The 27,904-nt window shown below is 46.5% G+C and overlaps 1 protein-coding gene across 3 annotated transcripts; it reads right to left on the bottom strand.

The window, feature by feature from the left end:
• Positions 1-10,310: 10,310 nt before the first annotated feature.
• On the bottom strand, positions 10,311-26,680 carry LOC125625068 (tubulin alpha-1C chain). 3 transcript variants are annotated; one of them, XM_048826656.2, is made up of 5 exons: positions 26,612-26,680; positions 20,725-20,947; positions 14,410-14,558; positions 11,035-11,715; positions 10,311-10,756 (listed from the first exon to the last, which is right to left on the bottom strand). In XM_048826656.2, the coding sequence occupies exons 1-5, from the start codon at positions 26,645-26,647 to the stop codon at positions 10,463-10,465; spliced, it is 1,383 nt and encodes a 460-aa protein (XP_048682613.1). In that variant the 5' UTR covers positions 26,648-26,680; the 3' UTR covers positions 10,311-10,462. The 3 variants fall into 3 exon arrangements, with proteins under 3 accessions (XP_048682613.1, XP_048682614.1, XP_048682611.1); XM_048826657.1 differs by lacking the exon at positions 26,612-26,680 and adding an exon at positions 26,515-26,605; XM_048826654.2 differs by lacking the exon at positions 26,612-26,680 and adding an exon at positions 26,070-26,287.
• Between the last annotated feature and the right edge of the window lie 1,224 nt (positions 26,681-27,904).

The following is a 27,904-nucleotide window of genomic DNA, read 5'->3' as shown; positions in this document are numbered from 1 at the left end:
AGGAGGGACTGAACTTCTTGCTCTAGTAGAAGCTTGTGAGAAGGGTCCCTGAAGAGGGATGAGGAAAGTGGATGGGAGGGTGGGGTTGAAATAAACTGGAGGGTATAACCAGAACCCAGTGGTTGGAAGTGACCCGTTTCCAGGCCTCGAAGAAATGGGAGAGATGGTTGGAAAAAAAAGGAATAACTGAATCCAGATTGTGAGGAATTGGTATACTGTCCTCGATAAACCCATCAAAATGGGTTTTCAGGGCACCCGAGTGGTGCAGGGCCGATGGGGAATGTCCAGCAGAGGAGGAGGAAGGCAGAAGTGGCCTGCACCCAGAGCCCTTGTTCCTGTGTCTCCTGTGGTCAAATCAGTTCTGGTGGCAGTAGAAACAGCCATACTGCTGTGGCCTATATTGCCTTCCACGCTGAGACTGTGACTGTAAGCCCAGGGACTTCAGTGTTGCCCTGGTGTCTTTAAACCTGTGGAGCCTGGCATCTGTTTGCTCTGAAAAGAGCGAAGGACCCTCAAATGAGGGAACCCAGCTGCCTGCAACCATGAGCTCCTATGCATGGTCACAGAAGTGGCCATAGATCTGGCCGCCAAGTCCGCAGCATCAAGGGCTGCCAGCAAGGAAGCTCTGCCCACTGTCATGCCTTCATCCATGAGGGTGGGGTACTCCTGTGGGCTGTCCTGGGGAAGTCTGTCTTTGAATCTGTTCATTGCTTCCCACATGTTATGATCATAGCCTGCTGGTTCGCTATGCTCAACTGGAGACCCCCCCATCGCATAGGCCTTCCTCCCCAGAGGGTCTATTTTCCTGGGCTCTTTTGGTTTGGGGGTAGACCCCATTTGGCCTTGGTGGTTCTTTTTGTTGGCAGCCACCACAACAAGGAACCCCAGAGGGGGTGAGAGAACAGGAACTCACAGCCTTTTGCAGGCACAAAGTATTTTCTTTCTGTTCTCTTTACTGTGGGTGGAATGGAGGCAGGAGTCACCAAATGGCTTTAATAGGTCCCCAAATGGCATTGTATAAGAGCAGGGCCACCTTCGCAGGGGTGCAGCCAACAGAATGTCCAAGAACCCATCTTCCTGTTCCTTGACTATCTCTGCCTGCAACCCAAGGTTAGAGGCCACCCACTTTAACAAGTCTTGGTGGGCCCTTAAGTCGTTCTGCAGTGGGGAGGACCCCTTGAGCATGAGCTCATCCTTCGGGGATGAGGAAGAGGCGTGCGCTGCCATAGCGTCCAGTCCAGCCACTTCCCGAGGCACACAAACTTAGGTACCAGTACCGGCCTCAGTACCAGGGAGTACCCCTGCTTGGGCACCAGCACTGGTGCTGGCATCAGGACAGGGACTGGGGGTCGGCTCTGGAGTTTCCTTGTGCACCCCTGGTGCCGCAACAGTCTCCGAGCGCACCAAGTAGGAGCACTATAAGTTGGTCCTTTGCCCTGGTGGAAGCCCCCATGGGTTCCAAAAGGGCCATAGTAGGGGTGCTGTACCCCACAGCCCCATGGGCCAGGCGCTTTGGGTCATCCCTGTTCCCAGCACTCCCAGTGGCAGAATCATCTGTGCGGATTGACGCGGAGCCTCCCTTCAGTGCTGGCATCTTGAATAGTTGGATCCCAAGTCCAGACTTGATGAAAATGGCAATGTGGAGATGGAGGATTGCGGTGACCATGGTGGGATGGATCCTCCCGATGCTGGAGTTTGGTGTCGTGGAGAAATCTCTGGTGAGGCCATGTAGGGGGGCTTCCCCCTGGAGGTTGGGCTTGAAACCGGCTTAAAAGTGGTTGATGTCTCGGTTCCTTTGGGTGGCGCTGCTGGTGCTGCGTCCTGTCTCTCAGCCAGACTTGGTACTGATAAATTCATCAGATCCTTGGTGGTGGCCACATAGGCTTCTGGGGTTGAAGGCACTGCAAGCTGGTCCGTCCGGTGCCAACCAGCTGGTTAGCTGAGCGCCACTGGGGTCTGCAGCGCCAGCGACAATGCCTCTGTCAGTGGTTGCCACGGTGCTGGGGAGGGAAAGTGGCCTGCCACGGGTCTTGCTCTATCCCTATCTGCTCGCTTGTCTCCCTTCAGTGCCAGTGAGGGAGTCTTCTCCCAGTGGCCTTGGTGTTTCTTCTTTGGTACCGGTGAGGACTGGTGCCGAGAGCTCTCAGCCACCGGCAGAGCACTTTGCACTGACGCCGAAGTACTTGGTGCCAAGTCCAATCTTGGCTCCAAGGTAGGTCTCAGCGCTGCCTCCATAAGTAGGACTTTTAGCCTTGCCGCTCTGTCCTTCTGCGTGCGGGGCTTAAATTCTCAACAGATATTGCAGCATTCAGAACATAAGAATGGCCATACTGGTTCAGACCAAAGGTCCATCCAGACCAGTATCCTGTCTACTGACAGTGGCCAATGCCAGGTGCCCCAGAGGGAGTGAACTGAACAGGTAATGATCTACTGATCTCTCTCCTGCCATCCATCTCCACCCTCTGACAAACAGAGGCTAGGGACACCATTTCTTACCCATCCTGGCTAATAGCCATTTATGGACTTAACCTCCATGAATTTATCCAGTTCTCTTTTAAACCATTATAGTCCTCGTCTTCACAACCTCCTCAGGCAAGGAGTTCCACAGGCTGACTGTGCGCTGAATGAAGAACTTCCTTTTATTTGTTTTAAACCTGCTACTCATTAATTTCATTTGGTGGCCCCTAGTTCTTATATTATTGGAACAAGTAAATAACTTTTCCTTATTCACTTTCTCCACACCACTCGTGATTTTATAGACCTCTATCATATCCCCACCCTTAGTCTCCTGTTTTCCAAGCTGAAAAGTCCTAGCCTCTTTAATCTTTCCTCATATGGGACCCGTTCCAAACCCCTAATCATTTTAGTTGCCCTTTTCTGAACCTTTTCTAATGCCAGTATATCTTTTTGAGATGAGGGGACCACATCTGTATGCACTATTCAAGATGTGGGCGTACCATGGATTTCCATAAGGGCAATAAGATATTCTCCGTCTTATTTTCTATCCCTTTTTAAATGTTTCCTAACATCCCATTTGCTTTTTTGACTACCGCTGCACACTGCGTGGATGTCTTCAGAGAACTATCCACAGTCACTCCAAGATCTTTCTCCTGATTAGTTGTAGCTAAATTAGTCCCCATCATATTGTATGTATAGTTGGGGTTATTTTTTCCAATGTGCATTACTTTATATTTATCCAAATTAAATTTCATTTGCCACTTTGTTGCCCAATCACTTAGTTTTGTGAGATCTTTTTGAAGTTCTTCACAGTCTGCTTTGGTCTTAACTATCTTGACCAGTTTAGTATCATCTGCAAACTTTGCCACCTCACTGTTTACCCCTTTCTCCAGATCATTTATGAATAAGTTGAATAGGATTGGTCCTAGGACAGTCCCTTGGGGAACACCACTAGTTACCCCGCTCCATTCTGAAAATTTACCATTTATTCCTACCCTTTGTTCCCTGTCTTTTAACCAGTTCTTAATCCATGAAAGGATCTTCCTTCTTATCCCACGACAACTTAATTTATGTAAGAGCCTTTGATGAGGATCCCCTTATGTCCACTGGATCCCCCTTGTCCACATGTTTGTTGACCCCCTCAGAGAACTCTAATAGATTAGTAAGACATGATCTCCCTTTCAGAAACCATGTTGACTTTTGTGCAACAATTTATGTTCTTCTGTGTGTCTGTATTCTTCTATGTGTCTATATATTCTTTCCTATGACCTTCTGCCAATCACTTGAGACAACTCAAGTGAGGGTCACTAGTATGCATAGGCTTCCCGCACGAAAAGCACCGTTGCCCCAATGCCCAAGGCATATCCCAGTACCAGGGGAGGGATGGAGCGCCTCACTGAGTACAGAGAGGAGTCCCAGTCCTATACTATAACTACTTAAAACTACTGAACTTACTAAACTATGAAAATCTAACTATTTACAATGTAAAAACAGTAGAAACCACTAAACCAGCACCAAGCCAACGGATACCACTTGGGGAAAAATCTCCCAACAGCTGTGCTTGGAGTGCTTGCACACCTAAATCAGAATGGACATGTGCAAGCACTCGAAGAAGAAAGGGTGTTTTTTAAGAAAAAGTTAGCTAGCATGATTTGAAAAATCCCTTCACATTTGCATCCTTTGAATATCAAAGGTGCATTTTTAAAACGTGAGCAAATATTTTAATGAACGCATTTTAAAATCCTTGATGTAGAGAGGGTGCATTATATTTAACACATTAGCTGGCTCTGGTGAACCCTAGGCCCATGTGAATTTTATTTGTAAAATGAAAATGGGTTTGATTTGGTAAATGTAGCCATGACATACATATATGGGATGTGATTGTGGTCAGAAGGGATCAATGCAGATCATAGAATCATAGAATATCAGGGTTGGGAGGGACCTCAGGAGGTCATCTAGCCCCCCGCTCAAAGCAGGACCAATCCCCCACTAAATCATCCCAGCCAGGGCTTTCTCAAGTCTGACCTTAAAAACTTCTAAGGAAGGAGATTCCACCACCTCCCTAGGTAACGCATTCCAGTGTTTCACCACCCTCCCAGTGAAAAAGTTTTTCCTAATATCCAACCTAAACCTCCCCACTACAAGTTGAGACCATTACTCCTTGTTCTGTCAACCACTGCTACCACTGAGAACAGTCTAGAGCCATCCTCTTTGGAACCCCCTTTCAAGTAGTTGAAAGCAGCTATCAAATCCCCCCTCATTCTTCTCTTCTGCAGACTAAACAATCCCAGGTCCCTCAGCCTCTCCTCATAAGTCGTGTTCCAGTCCCCTAATCATTTTTGTTGCCCTCCGCTGGACTCTTTCCAATTTCTTCACATCCTTCTTGTAGTGTGGGGCCCACAACTGGACACAGTACTCCAGATGAGGCCTCACCAATGTCAAATAGAGGGGAACAATCATGGCCCTTGATCTGCTGGCTATGCTCCTACTTATACAGCCCCAAATGCCATTAGCCTTCTTGGCAACAAGGGCACACGATTGACTCATATCCAGCTTCTCGTCCACTGTTAACCCCTAGGTCCTTTTCTGTATAACTGCTGCCGAGCCATTCGGTCCCTCGTCTGTAGTGGTGCATGGGATTCTTCCGTCCTAAGTGCAGGACTCTTAAAATAATCACTTAAAATCTATCTTTTGTAGTTAATAAACTTGTTTTTGCTTAATCTAAACCAGAGAGTTGGAGTGAAGTATGTGGGAATCATAACTAGGGGGAAAAGGCTGTTGCATATTCCTCTCCCCTTTGAGGGAGGGGGCAAATTTTATGAGCTTACACTGTACAGTTTCCTGAGCAGCACAAGATGGTTAAATTCTGGGTTTCTGTGCCTGAGGAGCTGGAAGTAGCCTTCCCATGCAAAGGCTGGTCAGAGAGCCTGCTTGTAACTGCAGCTGGGTGTGCCTCTACCTGTATTTATGCTGGTGAAAGTGCAGGCTCGAGAGCTCTCCAGCTTGTCCCAGCAGTACAGGGTGAGAGGAAGCCCAGGTTGGTGGATCAGTGGTACCCCAGTCCCAGGTGGCACCCCGGGGGGAACCCATCACAGAGGCTTCCTTGGATCACAGGGGAATGAGCTTTGTATAGATCTCTTGTCCAGGGAAGTGACTGGTTGTAGTTCAGGCCCAGGCACCAATCAGAAAAGGATGCAACTGAAGTTAGGGTTATTGTGATTTTGTTTCAAGGATCCAATGAGAAGAGTGGTGGGGTTCCCTGCCCAAAGTAACTGAACGTCTGGTCAGGCACCCCCACCTGGAGAGGGACCTGTACCCAAGTGGAAGTAACAAGAAAGGATTTGAGGTAGGCCAGAGGTAGATTCACTCTTGCTGTGGGGAAAATCACTCTTCCCAGACCCACAGGAACCACTACACCATAGGGGGATGGAAATCAACGTACAGGACAGATTCAGAGTGTTTCCCCTGCCAACCTGCTCCTTAGAGCTGAGAACAACGCTTAACTGCAATCTGAGCACCACAGGAACCCTGCTGCGAGGAGCTGCCTAGCATAGGGAAGAGACACTGTTTCAACACATCCTTAGCCATCCTGGCCATATCTCCTTCCCGAATTCCCCAACCCAACACTGAGGCAATACTAGCTATAGGCAGTTCTCCAGCAAAACAGATGGCAAGCTCCTTATGCAGCTGCAGCCCCTTGCTGGGCCTCTCCCCTGCCAGTGTTTTAGATGTAGCAGCACAAGCGAGGTGCCCGAGTTCAAGCATGCTGGGGACCCTGGCTATGTACTACAGCTGCTCGCCTATGCTGATGTCTGTGCTACGAGGTCTACACTACTATTTACTCGCTAAAGCTAGCACATACAGACCTCCCCATACTACAAACATATCTTCACCTGCAGCGCAGATGTATCCTAAATTACACCAGTAGAAGGCAGCATTATGCCTAGATCCAGGAATAGGGCTCAAGTGTCCCTGCCATGTGACAATTTCAGGAATCAGTCTACAGCCAGCTTAGGAATAGGCTGACAGTAGGGCAGTGCTTAATTTGTAATGAAAGAGGTACTGGAGCTGAAGCAATTTTTTCACTTTCATAACTAATGTGGCAAGCCCAGAGGTGCCAGGGCTATGAACCGCTGAGCCCAGAAGGGTCAGGGCTATGAACCACTGAGCCCAGAGGGGTCAAGGCTCAGCCCTGGCACAAATTAAACACTGTAGTGCAAGTGTCTACGCTGCGGTTAGACATCCACAGCTGGCCCATACCAACTGACGTGGGCTTAGGAACTGTTTAATTATGGTGCAGACGTTCAGACTCAGGCTGCAGCCCAAGCTCTAGGACGCTCCCACCTTACAGGGCCCAGGACCTCAAGCTCCAACCCAAGTCCAGACACCTACACCTCAGTTGATCAGCCCCTTAGCATAAGCCTTTACAGCTAGCACAGGCCAGCTCCATATTTTTAATTGCAGGGTACACATGCCTGTATATGTCAGACTGCAGCTGCCATTGTGAACATGGGGCTTGTCTTCCTTGTTATTTTATTTCCATACTGGACTGAAATGTCAAGGTCCTGTAGTTCACAGAAGCCCCTTTGGACACCACCCAAGCCAAGTCCATTTTTGAAGTGAACTTCTGGGGAGGGAATGGTAACTAAGCATCAGATCATATGCCAAAGGGGATTGGAGCCATTTTAGAGGGTGAAGAGACCAGGAGCAGAAAGCAAAGTACTCAAGAGAGGAGACTCCATATTCTGGAGAAGCCATGAGCAAGGGACAATCTTGGATTACTTAAAATGAAGCCCAAATAATGCTCAAGAGTGGTGAGGAAACTGAGGTAGGGAGATGTATACAGGTGCTTTGTTTTGTCTAGATCTGTACATCTCTTGGACTACCAAAAGCCAAATGAGTGGATCCCTTCCAAAGTATGTTATGTGCTTGGACTATCACATGTCCCTGAAGAGGTGAACTAAACAAGTCAGAGTGCCCACAAGGTTGGGGTGTGAGAGAAAGGGGTCAGTACTGCTCCCTGGGGCCTTAAGGCGCTCGACTCACTTTCATAGAGGGGTAGCAGAGTCTGGATCAAGGAAGCATGCCAAAGGCTGAATCCTACTGAGACCTAAGGAAGCACAAAGTATGTGTTCAACATGTGGGAACCTAAAACACTGTGTGTGTGGTGGGGGAAGGAGGAGAGAGAGAAGAGGAGAGGGGGAAATCTAGGGAGGGTAGTTTTACCAGGGTTGTGACATTTAAATACTTGTGCTGATAAATCTGTTAATCTAAATTAGTTCCCGATGTTCAAATTTCATTGCCCATCTGTGAAGAATGAAGTGTAAGCTGCAGGGAAGCATGGCTGTACCATACTTAAGGCCCTACCAACTTAGGGTCCATTTTACTCAACTTCACAGAATATATCAGGGTTGGAAGGGACCTCAGGAGGTCATCTAGTCCAACCCCCTGCTCAAAGCAGGACCTATCCCCAACTAAATCATCCCAGCCAGGGCTTTGTCAAGCCTGACTGTAAAAACCTCTAAGGAAGGAGATTCCATCACCTCCCTAGGTAACCCATTCCAGTGCTTCACCACCCTCCTAGTGAAAGTTTTTCCTAATATCCAACCTAAACCTCCCCCCCTACAACTTGAGATCATTACTCCTTGTTCTGTCATCTGCTACATGGTCATAGGATTTTAAAAGTTGTAAATTTCATGATTTCAAGTATTTAAATCTGAAATTTCAGTGCTGTAATTTTAGGAGTCCAGACCTAAAAAGGAGTTGGGGGCAGAGTTTGTAAGGTTATTTAGGGGGGAGTTGAGGTACTACCATCAGAGCAGGGTGGCTGGAGAGCAGCAGCTCACAGCAGTACAGAAATAAGGATGGCATGGTGTGGTATTGCCACCCTTAATTTGAGCTGCTGCTTTCAGAGCTGGGCACCCAGAAAGTGGCAGTTTTTGGCTGGGTGCCCAGCTCTGAAGACAGAAGGAAGGATGGTAATAACTGCAAACCCTCCTCACCCCCCCCCCCCAAAAAAAACTTGGGAACTCCCCCCTGCAATTCCCTTTGAGGCAGGACCCCCACATTTCAGGAACACTAGTCTCCCCCATGAAGTCTATATAGCATAGGGTAAAAGTCACACAAAAGACCAGATTTCCCAGTCCCTAACACATTTTTCATGGCAGAGAATTTGGTAAGGCCCTGTCATAAACATACAGCTAAGGGTAGCATAAAATCCTTCCTTTACCTGTAAAGGGTTAAGAAGCTCAGATAACCTGGTTGGCACCTGACCAAAAGGACCAATAAGGGGAGAAGATACCTTCCCCCACAGATCTGAAAGTTTTTCTCTGTGTTCTCTTGGGACAGAGAGGGGGACCAGGCAGAAAAAACCCAAACCTCTCCTAAAACCATACCTGAAATAGGCCTTTAAGATTACAAATTATAAACTAACGCATTCTCTTGCTATACTTAGCTTTCTTTTAGCTTGTGAATTTTCCCTGTGCTAAGAGGGACGTTTATACCTGTTTTTTGTAACTTTAAAGTTTTGCCTAGAGGGGAATCCCGTGTTTTGAATCTGAATACCCTGTAAAGTTATCTTCCATACTAATTTTACAGAGGTGCTTTTTCTTTTCTTTATTCTAAAGTTCTGTTTTTAAGAATCTGATTGGGCTTTTTAGTGTAGTGTAGTGTCCTAAAAACCCAAGGGTCTGGTCTATGCTCACCTGGTTTACCTATTTGATTGGTATATTATTCTCAAGCCTCCCCAGGAAAGGGGGTGAAGGGGCTTGGGGGGATATATTAGGGAAACAGGAACTCCAAGTGGCCCTTTTCCTGAATTTTTGTCTAACTCACTTGGTGGTGGCAGCAGTACCCATCCAAGGACAAGGAAGGATTTGTGCCTTGGGGAAGTTTTACCTAAGCTGGTAAAAATAAGCTTAGGGGACCTTTCATGCATGTACCCTAGAGTTCACAGTGGGGAGGGAACCCTGACAGGCCTTACCTATACAGTTTCATTAAGAGGCTATTCTGCAAGCTACGAAGCGCCAATCTACGTGATTTTTCAGAGTGAAGTTTCGTCTTAGAGAACCTATTAATTGAAATGTACAAAAGGCAAATATGGACCATTTGCACCTGAACTGGCACCACAGATATAGACTTTAAGGTCAGAAGGGACCATTATGATAGTCTAGTCTGACCTCCTGCACAACACAGGCCACAGAATCTCACCCACCCACTCCTGTAACAAACCCCAAACCTATGTCTGAGCTATTGAAGTCCTCAAGTCGTGGTTTAAAGACTTCAAGGTGCAGAGAATTCTGCAGCGAGTGACCTGTGCCCCACACTGCAGAGGAAGGTGAAAACCCCCCAGGGCCTCTGCCAATCTGCCCTGGAGGAAAAATCCTTCCCAACCCCAAATATGGCGATCAGCTAAACCCAGAGCATGTGGGCAAGACTCACCAGCCAGACACCCAGGAAAGAATTCTCTGTAGTAACTCAGATCCCACCCTATCCTAGTGTCCCATCACAGGCCATTGGGCATATTTACTGCTAATAGTCAAAGATCAATTAATTGCCAAAATTAGGCTATCCCATCATACCATCCCCTCCATAAACTTATCAAGCTTAGTCTTGAAGTCAAATATGTGTTTTGCCTCCACTGCTCCCCTTGGAAGGCTATTCCATTCCTTTATTAGAAGGAATGAAGTTCTGGAAGTTGTTCTGGTAAATTGTATAAGGCACTTGGACTGTCATTTTCATAATTAAAAACGTGCTTGTCACTCAGATACAGATATTAATATGTAGAACTTTGGCTATTCATTTATATATGGTGGAATGAGTCAGTTGTTGCAAAGTTAAAGGATAGCAAATGGTCCTGATTAAAAAGGTTTATTCTAAGCAGGTTGGTATGGAATACTTAAAAAAACAAAAAACCCACAATGGATTTACATTCATGAGAGGTTTCCCATTTACACTGAGGTAAAAGCAGTAAAATGGGAAAGACTTAGCATTTCACTTGTGAAATTTAATATTCCTCGCCTTCATCCTCTCCATCAATTGAGTCTGTGCCCACTTCTTCATAATCCTTCTCAAGTGCAGCCAAGTCTTCCCGAGCCTCTGAGAATTCTCCTTCCTCCATCCCTTCTCCCACATACCAGTGAACAAAGGCACGTTTGGCATACATCAAGTCAAACTTGTGGTCCAGACGGGCCCATGCTTCAGCAATGGCTGTGGTGTTGCTGAGCATGCAGACTGCACGCTGAACTTTGGCTAGGTCACCGCCAGGAACAACTGTTGGCGGCTGATAATTTATTCCAACCTGGAAAAGAGTAGAACACACTTAGTTTTCCTGTAAGGTTTGGTGATGGCTGTGATTAGTTACTGACCACAATAGTAAAAGCAGGACATTAATTTTACTTCATAACTGTCTAAAGAGCTCTGCACACAAACAAATGCAAGCTCTCACCCATAAGATATTTATAAAGCCCACTAGATACCTACACCACAGCTTTAGGAATACATTTTAATAAGCCATTGATATACAATGGCTTTTCACTCCTTTGTTGTGCAATTATTTAGCAGCTGTAAGAGACTTGCCTTAAAACCAGTAGGACACCAGTCAACAAATTGGATTGTGCGCTTGGTTTTGATAGCGGCAATAGCAGCATTGACATCCTTGGGGACAACATCACCACGGTACAACATGCAGCAGGCCATATACTTGCCATGGCGAGGATCACACTTCACCATCTGATTGGATGGCTCAAAGCAAGCATTGGTGATCTCAGACACAGAGAGCTGCTCATGGTAGGCTTTCTCTGCTGAAATAATCGGGGAGTAGGTTACCAATGGGAAGTGAATACGGGGGTAAGGCACCAGATTAGTCTGAAATTCTGTCAGATCCACATTTAAGGCACCATCAAATCTGAGGGAGGCAGTAATGGAAGACACTATCTGACCAATAAGGCGATTAAGGTTGGTGTAGGTAGGGCGTTCAATGTCCAGGTTCCTACGGCAAATGTCATAAATGGCCTCATTGTCAACCATAAAGGCACAGTCGGAATGCTCCAGAGTGGTATGGGTAGTCAAAATGGAGTTGTATGGCTCGACAACCGCTGTGGAGACCTGGGGTGCAGGATAGATTGCAAATTCTAACTTGGATTTTTTTCCATAGTCGACTGAGAGGCGCTCCATCAGCAGTGAAGTAAAGCCTGAGCCCGTGCCTCCCCCAAAACTGTGGAAAATCAGGAAGCCCTGCAAACCAGTGCACTGGTCAGCCTGAAAGAAAGAAAAACCTTTTAAGTGGGCAGGTCTGAACATTTAGAATCCAAAAAAAAAAAAACAACCCCAGCAAACAAAACCTTCTTCCCAAGGAGCTCACACATCTGCTCAGCTCTTATGAATTCAAAGATGTGTGAAAACCCTTCTCAAGCTCCAAGAAAAAAGTGATCTATCCATGAGGGTATTAGTCAGGACAACCCTCCTCCCCAGAAGCCAAAAAACAAACTGGCTTATAGTATTCGTGGACATCCCTTTACTGAGAGTACTCTTCATACAGATCTACCTCACCCCACTTCAGTGGCACCATATTTCCCAAGACCTATTTACACCCTTTTTACCTCAGTGACATACACAGCTGGATTTGTCAGCTTCTTAGTGTCAGGTTTCTGAGTAGCAGCCGTGCTAGTCTGTATTCGCAAAAAGAAAAGGAGTACTTGTGGCTCCTTAGAGACGTAACCAATTTATTTGTACTCCTTTTCTTAGTGTCAGTTAAGCAAATAGCCATTGACCCTGCACAGCAACAGTGTCTAGAATCAGCCAAAAACCAATCCACTTATATTTTACTATTTATAAACAATTTGTTTGATGTTCTGTACAGATCTAGAACTGCCTACTACTATCCTAAGTTCCAGTGTGATAAGTGGTGTATTTAAGCCCTGCATATTCCCAGAAAATGTCATGAGGCTGTTGAATCCAATGAAGTGAATTGCAACATATTGGACTATTCAAGGAAGCTCTAGTTCAGATCTTTCCGAGCTGTTAAAAGATTAATACTGCATGTTCTTCTCAAGGGTGTAGGGTCACATAGGGGTCAACAATGACTCCCAGGACCAATTAACAAGCATGGACAGTTTGCAAGAGAAAAAGGAACATGACAGAATGTATTGAGTTAAGTCTGTTAGAGTGCACACAAAAGACTGTTTACAAAGACTTCCCTGGCACTTCATCCCTAATTTAGATTGAATGTTTAGAGCAAGGACTCCAAGGGCTCAAAAAGCAGCTGGGGATACTGTAGAGAAACTTTCACCACACATGGCATATTACCAAACCAGAGGGAAATTCTATGCACTGGCAAGAGCATTCTGTATCCATAACAGACTATGCAAAGCACATGCTAACTACCCTAGCTCAGTGGTTTGAGCATTGGCCTGCTAAACCCAGGGTTGTGAGTTCAATCCTTGAGGGTGCTATTTAGGGATCTGGGGAAAAAATTGGGGATTGGTCCTGCTTTGAGCAGGGGGTTGGACTAGATGACCTCCTAAAGTCCCTTCCAACCCTGATATTCTATGATTCTACCCCTAAAAGAAGCTAGAAAATAAACTTGGACTTCACCTCAGCTAGTTCACCACATGGTGCGTAGACTGAGGGGGCCTCAGACCTCACAGCATGGTCATAGTTTCTCTCCCACTTTGTATTTTTGTTCATAAAAAAGTATGAAGTTAGAAGGAAAGTGTGTGTATGGTAACACTGTTAAGGAAAAGTTAGCACATGTGACTCCATTTTGGTTTGGGGCCCACCATTGTTTAAATGCCAGCACATCATACACCAGGAGGAGTAATCCTTAGATATTGAATCCCTGTGAAAATCCTCCTCCTTGTCTTCAGCCTGCCTTGACTCCCAGTATCTGGTTTTTGTCAGTCTCTAACTCCCTGTCTCTTGGCCTTGATGTGAGGCCTCCCATCCTGATAATAAAAGTTACTGATGCATAGCTTTAGGACCATGCTGTGTAATTAACATACTGGTATAGCACGAGGAATGCACCAAGCAGGGATAGGTGGTAGATAAGACAAGGGTTTGTTTATTGGCTAAGGTTTCCGATGCACGAGGGCAACATGCTTTGCTAAAAGGTATATAACCTTTGTATAATTTGCATTCAGGGTCCCCTCCTGGCTAGCAGGGGGGCACCACGCTCGAGCGTAATAAACTTAGTGTCTTTTGGGAACTCTGCAGTTGTGGACTTTGTTTCTGTGCCTCAGCCTAGATTCGAACTGTGCGTGTCCTACCAGGTGTAATTCGTAACACCACCCATTGTTTCATGTTCTCTATGTATATAAATCTCTCCACTGTATTTTCCACTGAATGCATCCAATGAAGTGAGCTGTAAGGAACATGACAGAATGTATCGTGAAAGCATCACGAAAGCTTATGCTCAAATAAATTTGTTAGTCTCTAAGGTGCCACAAGTACTCCTTTTCTTTTTACACTGAACATGAAGATCAGACTTCAGCCCACAAAAGCAAGAATTCAGGAGTGGAGGCTAAAACCCTGCAGTGGCTGCAGCTAAGGACTGGTCCCTTCCCATCAATAACAATACAAACCAGACTGCTATGTGGATAGACCTCAGCCCTGGCCTTTGTGGGTTTGTCAGAAACTTGACACAAACTTTTTGGTTTGATATAAACTTTTTTTTAGGCAAGTTGATGGTGCTGGTTCAATTGTAGTCCAAGAGGAGTCACAAGGTGTCTTAGATTTTCCTCTGATCAGAGTAGTCCATTTTCACATGGCTGAAGAAAACAGCAGAATTTGACTTCATAGCTTTTCCATTTGTACATCACCCAACAGACTACAGTGCTGAATTCTGAGCCCCACACATCTCAGAGCACTTAACTAGATTAATTTCCAAACCTCACAAACCACAATGTAGAAAGTTCTTTAAAAGAGAATCTTCAGCGCAGAAAAACTGGAACTTACCAGCTTCCTGGTACGCTCCAGAACAAGGTCAATTATCTCTTTCCCAACAGTGTAATGACCTCGAGCATAATTATTAGCAGCATCCTCCTTGCCAGAAATCAGTTGTTCAGGGTGGAAAAGCTGCTTGTATGTCCCATTCCGTACTTCATCTGGAAAGGGAGTATTGTGCATGAGTTTATAGTAAATTAGTTTTGGTTTAGACAAAAGTTTTCAAGCTCACATGCTTAAATAAGGCACCCAAATCCACCTCGAGACAGCTCAACAAAAATGGCTTGGCTTTAGAGATGCATTGCTAGAAGATACCCAGGATGCCTACTAGGTTCAGTGGATGTTTAACATCTAAGAAAATCAAGTTGCCTATTTACGTATCAAGGAATTGCAGGCATAACATACATGCAAGTTTGAATTTTTTGGCCTTAATACCACTCTGGCACAGGCAAATATTAAACTATACAAACAACTTGTGTTTCATAAATACTTTGATTTAAAGCAGCAATTTTCCAGATTTTATAAATTCATAGATTTCTAAAGTCAAAAGGTGTAACACAATGATCATCTAGGCTGATTCTGGCCTATGTTATGCAGGCAGACTTTTTCCTAGGATTCCGCAGTGGAGAAAGCTCTTTTCCTACTACATAAATATACATCAAATGTTTAATTCAACCACAAGTTCCTGGGCTATATTTGGAAAAAACTTCCAATTTCTATTTAAGGAATTTTAAAAAACCCATGATTTTTAAAGTTATTTAGGCACCTACAGGTGCAGAGAGCGCCCCAAAGTACCTGAACGCACAGTGGAGCCAGAAGAGAATTAAGCATGCGCAGGCGCTTTTGAAGATCACTCCAGGTGCTAAACTACCTTGAAAAATCTGGCCCTAAATGATCATTTACCACTTCTTAAGATAATTCCTTCAAATGGTTGGTTACCAAATGGCTATCAATCTGCATCTTATTCTAATTATTTTTTCCCTAGATTAACCTTAGCCATTTAATCTTATTCTTCAAACTAACAAAGGCAATCTTCTCCCTGTGCAGTTTACTTATCAACCAGGAGCAAGTCATTTCAACTTTCTGTCCCTCTCTTCCTCCCAATGTTTTCAAAGCTCTTCTGGGCCCCTTCCAATTTTTCTACATCATTTTTAAAATATGGATCCTAGAACTAGACACAAAATTTCAGTTGTGGTCTCACCAATGCTATATCATCACCTCTACTTCTACTCAATAGTCTCTGTCCAGGATGCAGTCCTCCGTCTTTTTTTACTAGATGTAAGACCTTGCCTTTGGCAGTATGAAAAAGCATGTTGATTGTTGTACTAGTCATCATTCTTCACAGCAATCTGCGTGTCACTTGGAAGAGAAGTTAGAAGTGGGGACACTTACCCATACAGTAACTGATGTTTGAGATGTGGACTGTTCTGCAGTTGGCGAGCACATGTCCAGTGCACAAGTGCCAGAGACTGTTCTAGTCAGGAGTATACTTGGATTGGTGCATGCACCCTTCCTTCCTGGTGTGCTTCACAAGGGCATGATGGGCAGAATCACCCCAACACCAGTTCTTTCACAAGAGCCAATGACATCAGGACTCCAAAGTAGCAGGGATGGCGAATGGGCCATGGAATAGGTGTCCAGACCAAACACCTCATAGAGCACCCAATACCGTGCAGGTAAGTAAACTCTTCCTTGTGTGATAGCCCACTATTTTTCCCCTAAAGAACACAGACTAACACGATCGTCCATCACCCCTGGCTGCTTGCACCAATGTGTAGTGCTTTGCTAAAATGCGTACAGACAACCAGGTCACTGCTTTTCAAATATCCTGGACTGGCAAGTTTGCTAGAGAGGCTACAGAGGTGGACTGGTCCCTGGTGGAGTGGACTTGTACTTTGCCAGGTCCTTTTCTGCTGTTGCACATTTTGATATCCTGTGTAAATACAGCCCATCCTTTGATTCTTTCTGTGTAAGCCAGAAACAACCTGGGAGACTTCTGGAAGGATTTCATCCTGTCCAGGTAGAACAATATGGCTCTGTGCATGTTCAGTGGGTGCAGCCTATACTCCTCTCTGCCAGCATGAGATTTGGAGAAGAACACAGGTAGGTACAGGACCTCACTGATGTGGATTCTGACAACACCTTCGGAAGAAGTCTAGGATGCTGAGATTCTAAGTTCAGGAAACTTCTGCAAAGTAGTTCTTAAGAGTAGATTTCTAGAAAAACTGCCAATCTTGATTTAAGGATTGTCAATGAGGGAGAAGCCATCACAACCCTTTGTACATTGTTCCAATCATTAATTACTTTCACTGTTAAAAGTTTAGGCCTTATTTCCAGACTGAATTAGTCTAGATCCAATGGCTGGAAATTGAAACATTAGAACTTTCTCTGCTGGATTGAAGAGGCATTATTAAATATTTGTTCCCCATTTAGATACTTACAGACTAATCAAGTCACCCCTTGACCTTCACTTTGCTCAGCTAAATAGGTTGAGTTCCTTGAGACTCACTATAGGCATATTTTCAATCCTTAGCAGTTGTCGAATGCAGAAATAAAGTAATGTAACTACTCTTGCTCAAGATTCCCATGTTTATGCACCCCAGGAACACATTAGCCCCTTCGGCCACAGCGCCACACTGGGAGCTCGTGTTCAGCTGATTATCCACAATGACCCCCCAATTCTTTTTCAGAGTCTGTTTTTCCCAGGATAAAGTCCCCCATCCTGCAAGGATGGGCCACATTCTTTGTTCATAGATGGATACATTTACATTTAGCCATATTAAAAACCCAGTTTGCTTGCACCCACTTTACCAAGTAATCTAGATCACTCTGAATCGATGACCTCTTTATTCATGACTCCCTCAATTTTTGGGTCATCTGCAAACTTGGTCAGTGATGATTTTAATATTTCCTTTCAGGTCATTGATACAGATATTAAATAGCTCTCCATGGGCTATGAACAGTGTTACAAGTGCCAACAGTTACAAGTTACCATACAACTCTTTCTAAACAAAGACATTTATTCTTAAGGTAAAAGCATTACAGAGGAAACAAACAGATTTAAGCATATTGTGAACAGATCAGGAGGTACCCATCCATCTTACGGGGTCCTAGCTGGTCAAAGTCTTCCAACCCTTCTGTAACAGTTGGGGCTCCCCTTTGGGCAGAAGGGCCTCTATTTGCTAACAGAAAGTCAGCCCTAAGTCAGTTTAAGCTTTTTATATCAAGTGTTTTCTTTGTCTGTTGGTGTCTGGACAACCCAGTTTGAACCAGTGGGTATACCTCTCTGGATGTGTTTACAACTTAAGTGATTCAACTTAGTAACCTCTACTGTTTTTGGTTCCTGGAGGTACTATGGTAACCCTCCATCAAAAGTTGCATAAAATCCCTGATCCACAGCAATTCATTAGCTTAATACAATATGGTCCCCAAAGATACTGCATGGGATTACAATCTCCCCCAGGCCCTTGAAAGTGAACTGGGGATCTTGTGAATCTAGAGACTGGAGGACTACCTGAGGGAGATCCAGCCAGTAGACCTAGGACTGCTATGCATAAAGTCTCTGGAAGCAGAGTGTTTTGTGGGCAGGGCAAAGAATGTAGGTGCTGCCATAAGACCCAGCAGCTCAAGGCAGGATCTTAGGTGCATCAGGAGTTGGGACCATAGGTGGGACTAGAGATCATGCACCATCCAGAACCTGTCAAGTGGTAGTTAGGCAGTTACTCCATGGAGAGGCGATATGGTCCCAATGAATTTTATGTGCCATACAGGTGTTAATGTGGATTTCTTCTCATTCCCCAGCAGGCCTAGATGTGCAAACAGCTGGAGAATGGACAGGATGTTGGTTCAGACCTGAGATTTAGTGGCCATGACCAGCCACTTGCTTAAGCACAAGACCATCTGGATGTCAGTGCATCCAAGGTAGGCCACCACTGCAAGGCACTTCATAAATATGTGGAGCACCACTGAGAGCCCAAAAGGCAAAACTTGGTATTGGTAGTGATTGCTGTCCAACACAAACCTTGGAAAGTGCTTGAGCACCAGACATGATGTGAAAACACATATCCCTGAGGTCAAGAGTTCTCCTGATATAGGGATGGGATGACTGATGTGAGGGAGACCATCTTGAACTTGCATTTCTTGACATAAGTGTTCAGGCATTTGAGGCTGGTATTCAGCGAAGGCTCCTTGTCTTCTTGGGGGATGAAGTAGTACCTTGAACAGAACTTCTCTCCTCTCTACTGAGGAAGTACCTCCTCTATAGAGCCCACTGCAAAAAAGGGACTGCATTTCTGTCTAAGGGAGGGGTCCCTAAGGAGGGACAGGGAGAGGATAGGAACTGAACAGCATAGCTTCTTTGGACCACCTCCAATACCCAACACTCTGAGGTGACGATGGACCAAGGTTGATGGAAATAACCCTGATGGTTGCCAAAAGGAAGGGAAGGCAATGATCCTAGAATGAATTGAATGCTGTCCTCAGGCACAGAGTCAAATCTGCTGCCTGGTCAGTGTCAAAGCAGGTTGGTGCAACCAAGAAGATATTCACAGGGATAACTACCTTGCACGATGAGCAGTTAAAGTCCGGGGGTACTGTTGGCACCCTTGGGGTGGGAAGACCTCCTTTTCCCCCCACAGACCTCACCGTAACTACAATGCCTAAGTGGAGGTTAAATACTGTTGGTGCAGATCTCTTCAGGTACCACAGGCTGCAGAGAAGAAACTGGGTGTAGCAGAGTTGTTCAACCCTTTATACCCTTGCGAGCACATGAGAGGAAGAGCACTTGGACTGCCCCAAAAGACACTCCTGACTAGAAAATTCTCCAATGTGAGCACACTGAATGAGCAATCACCAACTGTGGAATATTTATACAGCTTAACACTCAAAGAACTGGATTGTCCTAGTTGCTATTCAGTCCTAGATGTCACAAGGTCCTGTGTGTGCCTACCTGAGAACATCCTACCATCTCACTAGCCAAGGACAGAGAAGCTTTTTTGGAAGCCAAGATCTTCCACCATCTGGAAAAAAAATCTGTATGGACGTAAAACTCACCCTGCACTTTGTGGTTTGGCAGCAGGAATGTTCAGCACAGCACTTGCTATCCCATTTGGCTTTAGCAATTCTAGAATGTATGGTAATGAGATATCACAGAGTTTAATTAAAGCCAGACAGGGAGAAAGTAATATTGGGTTTTATAATTAACTCCAGATGAAGTTGCCTGCTGTTTTTGCATATATTCTGCTTTTAACCCAAAAAGTTAAATCAGATTGGTCCTGCTTTGAGCAGGGGGTTGGACTAGATGACTTCCTTCCAACCCTGATATTCTATGATTCTATGACTATGATTTTTTTATTTTTAAAAAAGCTTATGACAGCATGAGAGATTTGAAGGGACAGTTACCTTACTTATTGGTGCAGATCTGTAAGACAATTTACCCAACATCATTTGTAACCTAGCAAGCTGATATTTAAGGGAAAACTTTTTTCGAAAAAACAAAAAACAAAAACAAAAACAGAATCACCAAATGAAATGGACTTGCTAGGAGATATCTGCACTGGTTTAAAGCACAGTCTTTGCCAGACCTTTTTGCATTAGCACTGCAAGGCATGCACAAGAACCATGGACTGAAGAGTCAAAGTGAGAAACCGAGGACGACAGCAAAAGGGGCGGTGGGCAGTCACAAAGTGCATAAGTAATTTTATAAAGAGGTTGGAAAAAGTCAAGAGGAAACAGTAGCTGGAAGATGCTAGCCAAGCTAAGAGGAGGATGCTGATGGGGGGAGGAAAGGGGATTGAGAAAGAATTGCAGAAGAGAGACACTAGCAAGTATTACAAGTCGTCAACTCAGTCATGTTGGTTTCCACGAGTGCGGTTACTGTTGAAGGAAAACAAAATGCAAAGCCACAGAGCACACAGAATATTTTTAATGCACAATAGCAAGGTGCTTAGAGAACTCTCAGGATGTATAGTACCCAGTAAATCCGAAAAGGCTGCTGGTGCCTGTAGATGCTTTACCCATGAAACAATATGTCAGCAAAGTGTTTAATGTCTTGGAAATTCTTCCAACTTTGAAGTACTTCTTTTTAATTGAGGTGCCTTGTCTAGAGGTAATGAAAAAGCAGAAAATCTTATGCATTGCTTGGAAGAAGAGTAATGATTACATACTTGGGGTAAGCTTTGTACAGAGAGAATTTAAAGCATTTAGAATGTTTAAGGCATAACAGAAACAGAAAATAGGAACCTCAGACCAACATTCCAGCCTGTCAGTTATGCCAGTTCCCATGGCATGTGTCTTACAAAGCAATACAACACTGCTGACTGTATTTACCTATCACTGCAGGTTCCAGATCCACAAACACAGCACGGGGGACATGCTTTCCTGCACCAGTCTCGCTGAAGAAGGTGTTAAATGAATCATCACCACCACCAATTGTTTTGTCACTCGGCATGGTGCCATTGGGCTGAATGCCATGCTCCAAGCAGTAGAGTTCCCAGCATGCATTGCCAATCTGCACACCAGCTTGGCCAACGTGGACCGAGATGCACTCACGCTGTACAGAGAAAAAAGAAAATTAAGGTTTCTTGGCAGGAACAGTGGCTTTCTTAACAAGCAAAATATCCAGCACAAACAGTTTGGAACTACCATACTGCAGAATTATTAAAACTGCACCCGTAACATTGGCCTCATTGTATTAGGATTAGTGACAATTTGAACAGATTCGAACTGTAACACAAAACCTTCCTTCAGTCATCTATTTTCACCTAGAAAAACCATTTGGACATTGTCAAGTAACATCTTATAGGCTCATTCATCTCTTCATTGCTCATGTCCTCTCAGAGACCTGAATGCAAAATTTCACCTCCTTCCCCCACTTCTCCAGCAAATTCTGTCCTCTCTCTATTTGAGAAATATTGATTTTTTCCATTTTGAATGTAATTAAAGGTTCAAATCCCACTCAATCGGCCAGCACCAGCCTGTATGTCATCATTATCTGTGCCACCCCAGTTCCAGTAGTTAATTTAGTTATCTGCTGCAGCACACCACCAGAGGGAGCACAATATTTTAAAGAAAACTGAGGCTATTTCATTTTTCCCCTTTTAAATTAGCATATACAAGGCCAGAAAACAAGCCTTCCCTATCCCATTAGTCTTAACAGTACATAAAACTGATCCTAACTGCCACCCCTTCACCACTTCATTTAGACAGGTTTCAGAGTAGCAGCAGTGTTAGTCTGTATCCGCAAAAAGAACAGGAGTACTTGTGGCACGTTTCATTTATGGTACACTCTGAACAAGTTTAAGTTGTTCATCCTGCAAGGAAAGTAATGGTTTGTAAAATGATCCCCCCAGTGTTGAATTCATAAAAATATGGAACTTTAGGTTCTTACACAAAGCTATAGATGCATGCACTGCTTTGCATGTCTATCTTAGTGTAAGTAGGATTATTTTCTTTTCCCAAACTAGTCAGGGCTGAGAGATCGCCTAACACTGTCTGAGCAAAGTTCTGCTGCACCCCCACCAGCCAACTCAACTACTCAACACTCACACGGTTCCCAGCTTAGCACAGCCGGTCAGAAGCCAGTATCAAAGTGACAACTCCACCTTTAAACTCACAGAATATGGACTCTGCCCCAAATTACAAAAAAACAATAACCCCACACACAACTTCTCAGTGCCCTTTTTAATATGTAAAGGTGTGGCTTGACTGTCCACGTTCAACAGGCCTGCTTGTACAAACCAGTCCTTGCCACACCCCTGAAAAGTAGGCAGGGATTTATATTTAATAGAGGGGTGAGTTGAGGCCGAGGTTCATCAACCTGATCTCAACTACACAAGTCATAACAAAGCTGCAATTGAAACACTAGAGTCTTAGTGTCCCAACTCTGTTCATTTCTGTAGTCTACTAAAGTGCCTTCCAGCTGAGGGCTAAAAACAAAGGCTAACATTCAAACATAGGTGCCTGGATTTATGCTGCCAAGTCCATACTTAAGCCTTGTCTACACTACACAGTTTAGTTGGCAAAAGCAGCTTCTGTCAACAAAACAGTGGAGGTGTACACCCTATAATGCTACTTTTGGTGACAACTCTTCCGTTTTGACGGCAAAATAAAGCCACCTTGTTGAGAGGGATTGAACTTTTTGTGGCAAACAAAGCAAAGCATCAGTGTAGATACTGTGTTCGTTACACTGCCATAACTAGCCTCCAAGAAGTATCCCACAATGCCCACTGTGACAGATCTGCTCACTGCTTTGAACTCCATTGCCATGCATCCAGCTACACAAAGCTCAAGGAATTGTGGAAATTCCTCAGGGTGCAGAACTGACATAGCTACTGCCCAGCTGAGCACGAGGGCAGCAAATGCACTCCTGCCTGGACTACGGGGAGGGGTAGATCATCTTGGCCTGTGGGCAGAGGAGGCTGTGGGAGAACTCAGTGGGAACCACAGAAACATTAACATGGAATCCTGCTCTCCCTGGCACTAGGAACACAGCCACAGGCATGCAGGGCAGGCTACTGCTGGGGGAGGGAGGAAAAGACTGCTGTGCTGAGCCCTGTGCTGAGCCCAGGCAGGGAAGAAGGCAGGGGCTGATGTTGGGAGCGTCCCCTCCCCCTGGATAAGACAGTTACCTTTGTGGTAACTGCTGTTCGAGATGTGCTGCTCATCTCCATTCCATATTAGGTGTGTGTGCTTGCCACATGCACAGTGCTGGAAGTTTTTCCCTCAGCAGTATCCATAGGGGACTGGCTCTGGTGCCCTCTGGAGTGGCGCTCGGATGGCGTGGTACCAGGGGCGTTGCTGCCCCCCTTCCTTCTGGCCAGAAACGCCAACAGTGGGGAAGGAGGGTGGGCTGTGGAATGGACATGAGCAACACATCTTGAAGAACACCAGTGATGGAAAAGGTAACTGTCTTCAAGTGCTTGCTCACGTCCATTCCATATTAGGCGACTCCAAAGCAGTACCCCTGGAGGTGGGTAGGAGTTCATGGACATGTAGACTGCAACACAGCTCTGCCAAACCCAGCATTATCTCTGGCCTGCTGAGTGATGGCATAATGAGCAGTAAACATGTGATGAGAGGACCACGCTGCAGCTCTACAGATGTCCTGGATAGGGATGTGCACCAGGAAAGCTGCTGAAGACGTCTGTGCTCCCATCAAATGGTAAGGCCTAACTACACTGACCTAAGCACTACACCTCTTTGCAGAGATTATTAGATTGGGTGTAGTGGGCAACTTACATTGGCAGGGCAACGCTGTAGTCTAGACCAGGGGTCTCAAACTCAAATGACCACGAAGGCCACATGAGGACTAGTACACTGGCCCGAGGGCCACATCACTGACCCCTCCCCTGCTGTCCCTGCCCCACCCCCACTCCACCCATTCCATGAGGCCCTGCCCCGCCCCACCTCTTCCTACCCCTTCCCAGCCCCCATTCCAACTCCTTCCTGGCCGGGGCAGAGCCGCTCTAGGTAAACGCTGGGGGGCACTGCAGGGAGCTGGCGGGCCGCAGAAAATAACCCCGCAGGCCGCGTGTTTGAGACCCCTGGCGTAGACAGACAAGTTGAGATAGGCTGCTGTACATAGACCTAACTCTGTAGGGTAGACCAAGTCTTTAAGACACATGGGCTTAAGTCTGAATTCCAGCTCTGCCTGTTCTGACCTTGTGCAACCTCTTATTTTAGCTGCAAACTAACAAGACCAGCAAAGTGCACAGAAATATTAACAGGCATCAGCAGATCAAGAGACCTGAACTCATGAGTCTGGCTTCAAGACCAGCAGCTCTGCCAACAGGCCAAAGGGTACTTTGTGGGCACTCATTCACTCACTAGGCCTTCCACTAGGAGCCTGCTCTCAGCTGGGATTCCTTCAAGCAAAAACAACACAACAAAAAACACCCACACACAGAACCAAATCACACATCAGCCCTGCAAAACTCATGATTTTTAGAACTGTGTAACAAAGTTTTTGTTTCTGTTTATTTGCCTTCTGGTTTGAGCCTTCACAGGTCACATTCTCAAGATTCTCGCCATGCAGGCTAGCTTTCATTAAAAAAATCTAAGAGCCTCACATAATCAGGAACTGGAGATTTAAGACAAACACCAAGTATTGCAAGACCCACGATAAAAGTCACAAGTCAGAAATAGCATATATGGCAGAGTTATCTTCCAGTCCAAGTCCCTGCAAGGCACTGTTTGGCCAAAAACTGCTCACTCCACAGAACCAAATAAGCCAGCTAATAATTTTTCATTTGTGTATTTGTGGAGCTGGACCTTTTGGTCTGGATTTTCAAAAGAGTTCAGGTCAAGTTTCCAACAGCTCCCATTTGTGACGCTCATGGCTAGAAGTGCTCAGCCCAACATTAAGAGGCCACATTTTCAGGCGAGCTCACAGTTAGGTACCCACGTGGGCACTGAGCACCTCTGAAAGCTCCAACCTAGATCAGTGCCAGGTGGTCTAGGGCTGTAAGATTTGTATAGAATCTCCTCAATTTGCTCTGAGTCTATGCAGTGCTACCTTTCTGGGGGCACCTGTAGCTCAAACTTCTTGGCCAAATTTGCCTCACTCTCATCCTTGAAGTTGCAGCACAACTTTCCAGGCACTCCAACTAGGCACATGCATTTTATAGCAGAGTAGTTTAATAAACTGGAAAAGCTTTCTTCTTCCTAGGCCTTGTCTACCATACCAATGCCTGAATGTACTAGCTGTACGCAAGTTGGTCTGTAGAAAAGCATACTTAGACCAAGTGGGGAAAAAACAGATTCCTGTAGCTAGGACACTGCTGTCCATTGATTTCACTGCCTGTTATTATGCAATCCATGTAAAGGAACAAACGTCAAGCATCTGCTGAAGTGTGATATTCATTTTCAAGAGAAGAGAAAAGGAGTACTTGTGGCACCTTAGAGATTAACAAATTTATTTGAGCATAACCTTTCATGAGCTACAGCTCACTTCACGAGAAGTAGCTTCAGTGATCTCATATTTGGAAGAAAAGCAGCATGCGCTAGACAATTTAAGCATTTGTCTAAAACTGCAGTAACAAGACTAAGAATTCAGGTACAAGTTATTTTTAAGTCTAACTCAGACAGATTCATTTTATAACTAATTTGAGACTAGATTTCTAACCGCATAAGCATGCCTATCGGGAAAAACAACCAACCCGTTTGGAGTTTTACGGGTTCCCGTAAGACACATGAGCCCTAATACACATCCATAATGTTAAAAAGCTAGCATACAAATTGCCATCTTATACTTTGTCAAGCCCTTTAGAGCACTGAATCCTAAGCAAAACACTTTTGTAAAGGTGTATTTTGAGCATGTGCTGTGGTCAGAGAACTCCCTGAAGAAATCTTACAGGAAAGTGCTGGAACCAACTCCGCATGAAGAGATTTCTATGTAAGAGTTAAGATCTAGCCTTAGAAGTCACCCAGCGTCTCAGTGGCATGCATCCAGGAAATGCAGTTGAGTAATCATCACTTGAAATTCTCTCTAGCCCAATTACATCTGGGCAAATTAATTCTTGGTTTGTTAAGTGAGCGGTAGCTCCCAAAAGCTTATGCTCAAGTAAGTGTTAGTCTCTAAGGTGCCATAAGGCCTCCTGTTCTTTTCGCGGATACAGACTAACACCGCTGCTGCTCTGAACCTTGCTTTTTTAGAGAGCACTTCACCATCTTGCCTGTAGCGAGATGCGGCAGCGGGGATCGGGAAGGGCAGCCATGTTCTTTGGAAAGCAACCACCATTTTGAACCACGGCTTCTTTGAAACCTTGTTAGTTCGCACAGGAGAAGGGGTCAGCATGTGCAGCCACCACTGAAAGCTCCGTCTGCAGGATGCTGGCCGGGAGCTGCGCTACCAAGAGAAATCAGCTTCCCCACATACACTCCCTGCAGTCGCCCTGGACTCAAGGCCCCAGGCTGCCGGGCCCCGCCGCCACCCCCAAGCGCTCAATCCCCGCCGCGGCCTTGCACCGGACCCCGCCCCGGCGCGCCCGCGAGAAGCAGACCCGTGCCCGCTCCGCGCACGGGGGCTCCGGCGCCCCCGGACCCGCAGCTCAGGGGACCCCTGCCCAGCCCAGGACCCGGCCCCAGCGGCGCTGGGAACCTGCCGCGCCCTCCCCTGACCATGTCTCCGGCTGACGGGCGGGGCCTCCGGTAGCGGCAGACGCGCGACGGGTCTGAGCAGCACCGCAAAAGCAGCGGCGGCCTGCCCGGGGCCCACCTTATATAGGGAGCCCCGGCCCCCGTCGTCTCCCATTGGCCCGCGCCGGCGCCACGCCTCTCCTTCCCGGAGCGCGACTGGCCGCCATTGGCCAGCGAGCCGGAACTGGAGCCCGGGGAGCCAGCCGCTGCGCCGCTCGCGCCAGGCGGGCCCGAGCTCGGCTCCCGCCAAGGGGCCGGGGGCGGCGCCGCTCACAGAGCCCCCGCAGTGCGCTCGGGACGGCGCGAGGGGGCGGGGCCCGGCGCTGCGCGGCCGCCTCAACCTGCCCGGAGCCTTCCCCGCCCAGGCCGCCTGCGCGCGCTCCCGCGGCGCCTCCAGCTGGGCCGCGGCCCCGCTGCTGGCTCTGCTGACGCGCCGGGCGCTGCGCCGGCCGCCGAGTGCGCGCCCCACGGGGGAGACTCGGCCCGCGCCCGGCCGCGCGCCCTCGGCTGAGCGCGCAGGCCGGAGCTGAAGGAAGCGGCCGGCGGGGCGGGGCGGGGCGGCGCATCGTTCCCTGCCGCGCTGCGGCGAGCGAAACTCTCCTTCCGCGGGCGAAATAGCCGCCGCTAGAAGCCCCCCGCTCCGGCGCCAGCTGCGACCTGCCCGCAGGGAACCGGAGCGGGAGGCGGCGGGTGAGGGAACCTCCCCAGTCGGGGTTGGTGGGCGAGGGAGACCGGCCTGGCTTTTGTTCCGCCTTGAGTCGGAGCCCTCCGGGAGAGTGGGTCCGACGGGGCGAAGCGGGTCGATGTGCTCGGGATTCTGTCGTGAATCATAGCCTATCAGGGTTGGAAGGGACCTCAGGAGGTCATCTAGTCCCACCCGCTGCTCGAAGCATCAGGACATCTTATTTTCAGTAACAATCCCTTTACTAGTATTGTTTAAATGCATAGAGCCCCGCCCAGACACAAGGTTTGTATCTGCATCCGAGCCGCGATCCACAGAAGTGATCCACGGATCTCTGCGTCCGGTGCCTGCCGATGTCGCTGGGTCTGCAGGACTCTCTCTGTAAAGCTGGTTGAAAAATTACGATGGCAGAGCCTTTGTTGAAATTGAAACATTTTGCAGGAATGTAACGATGTCAGCGAATTTTTCAGTGGGAAAGAGTTTTGCCTTTCTTCCTCCCCCCGCCCGTTCCTCAGACGTTCTTGTTAAACCCTGGATTTGTGCTGGAAATGGCCCACCTTGATTATCATACACATTGTAAGGAGAGGTTTCAGAGTAACAGCCGTGTTAGTCTGTATTTGCAAAAAGAAAAGGAGGACTTGTGGCACCTTAGAGACTAACCAATGTATTTGAGCATGAGCTTTCGTGAGC

Source organism: Caretta caretta, chromosome 21, assembly GCF_965140235.1.
Source record: "Caretta caretta isolate rCarCar2 chromosome 21, rCarCar1.hap1, whole genome shotgun sequence".
NCBI lineage: Eukaryota > Metazoa > Chordata > Testudines > Cheloniidae > Caretta > Caretta caretta.
Note: the sequence above shows the minus strand (reverse complement) of the source record. Positions and strands in the feature narration are given on the sequence as shown.

Bases quoted from the DNA above. Each gene is read 5' to 3' on its own strand.
- LOC125625068 (XM_048826654.2), bottom strand. From the start codon at position 26,111: ATGGCTGCCCTTCCCGATCCCCGCTGCCGCATCTCGCTACAG. The intron at 20,948-26,069 runs GCAAGATGGTGA...TTCTCTGTACAG, and splicing joins GCTGCCGCATCTCGCTACAG to CGTGAGTGCATCTCGGTCCA. The intron at 11,716-14,409 runs GTAAGTTCCAGT...TCTTTCTTTCAG, and splicing joins TGGAGCGTACCAGGAAGCTG to GCTGACCAGTGCACTGGTTT.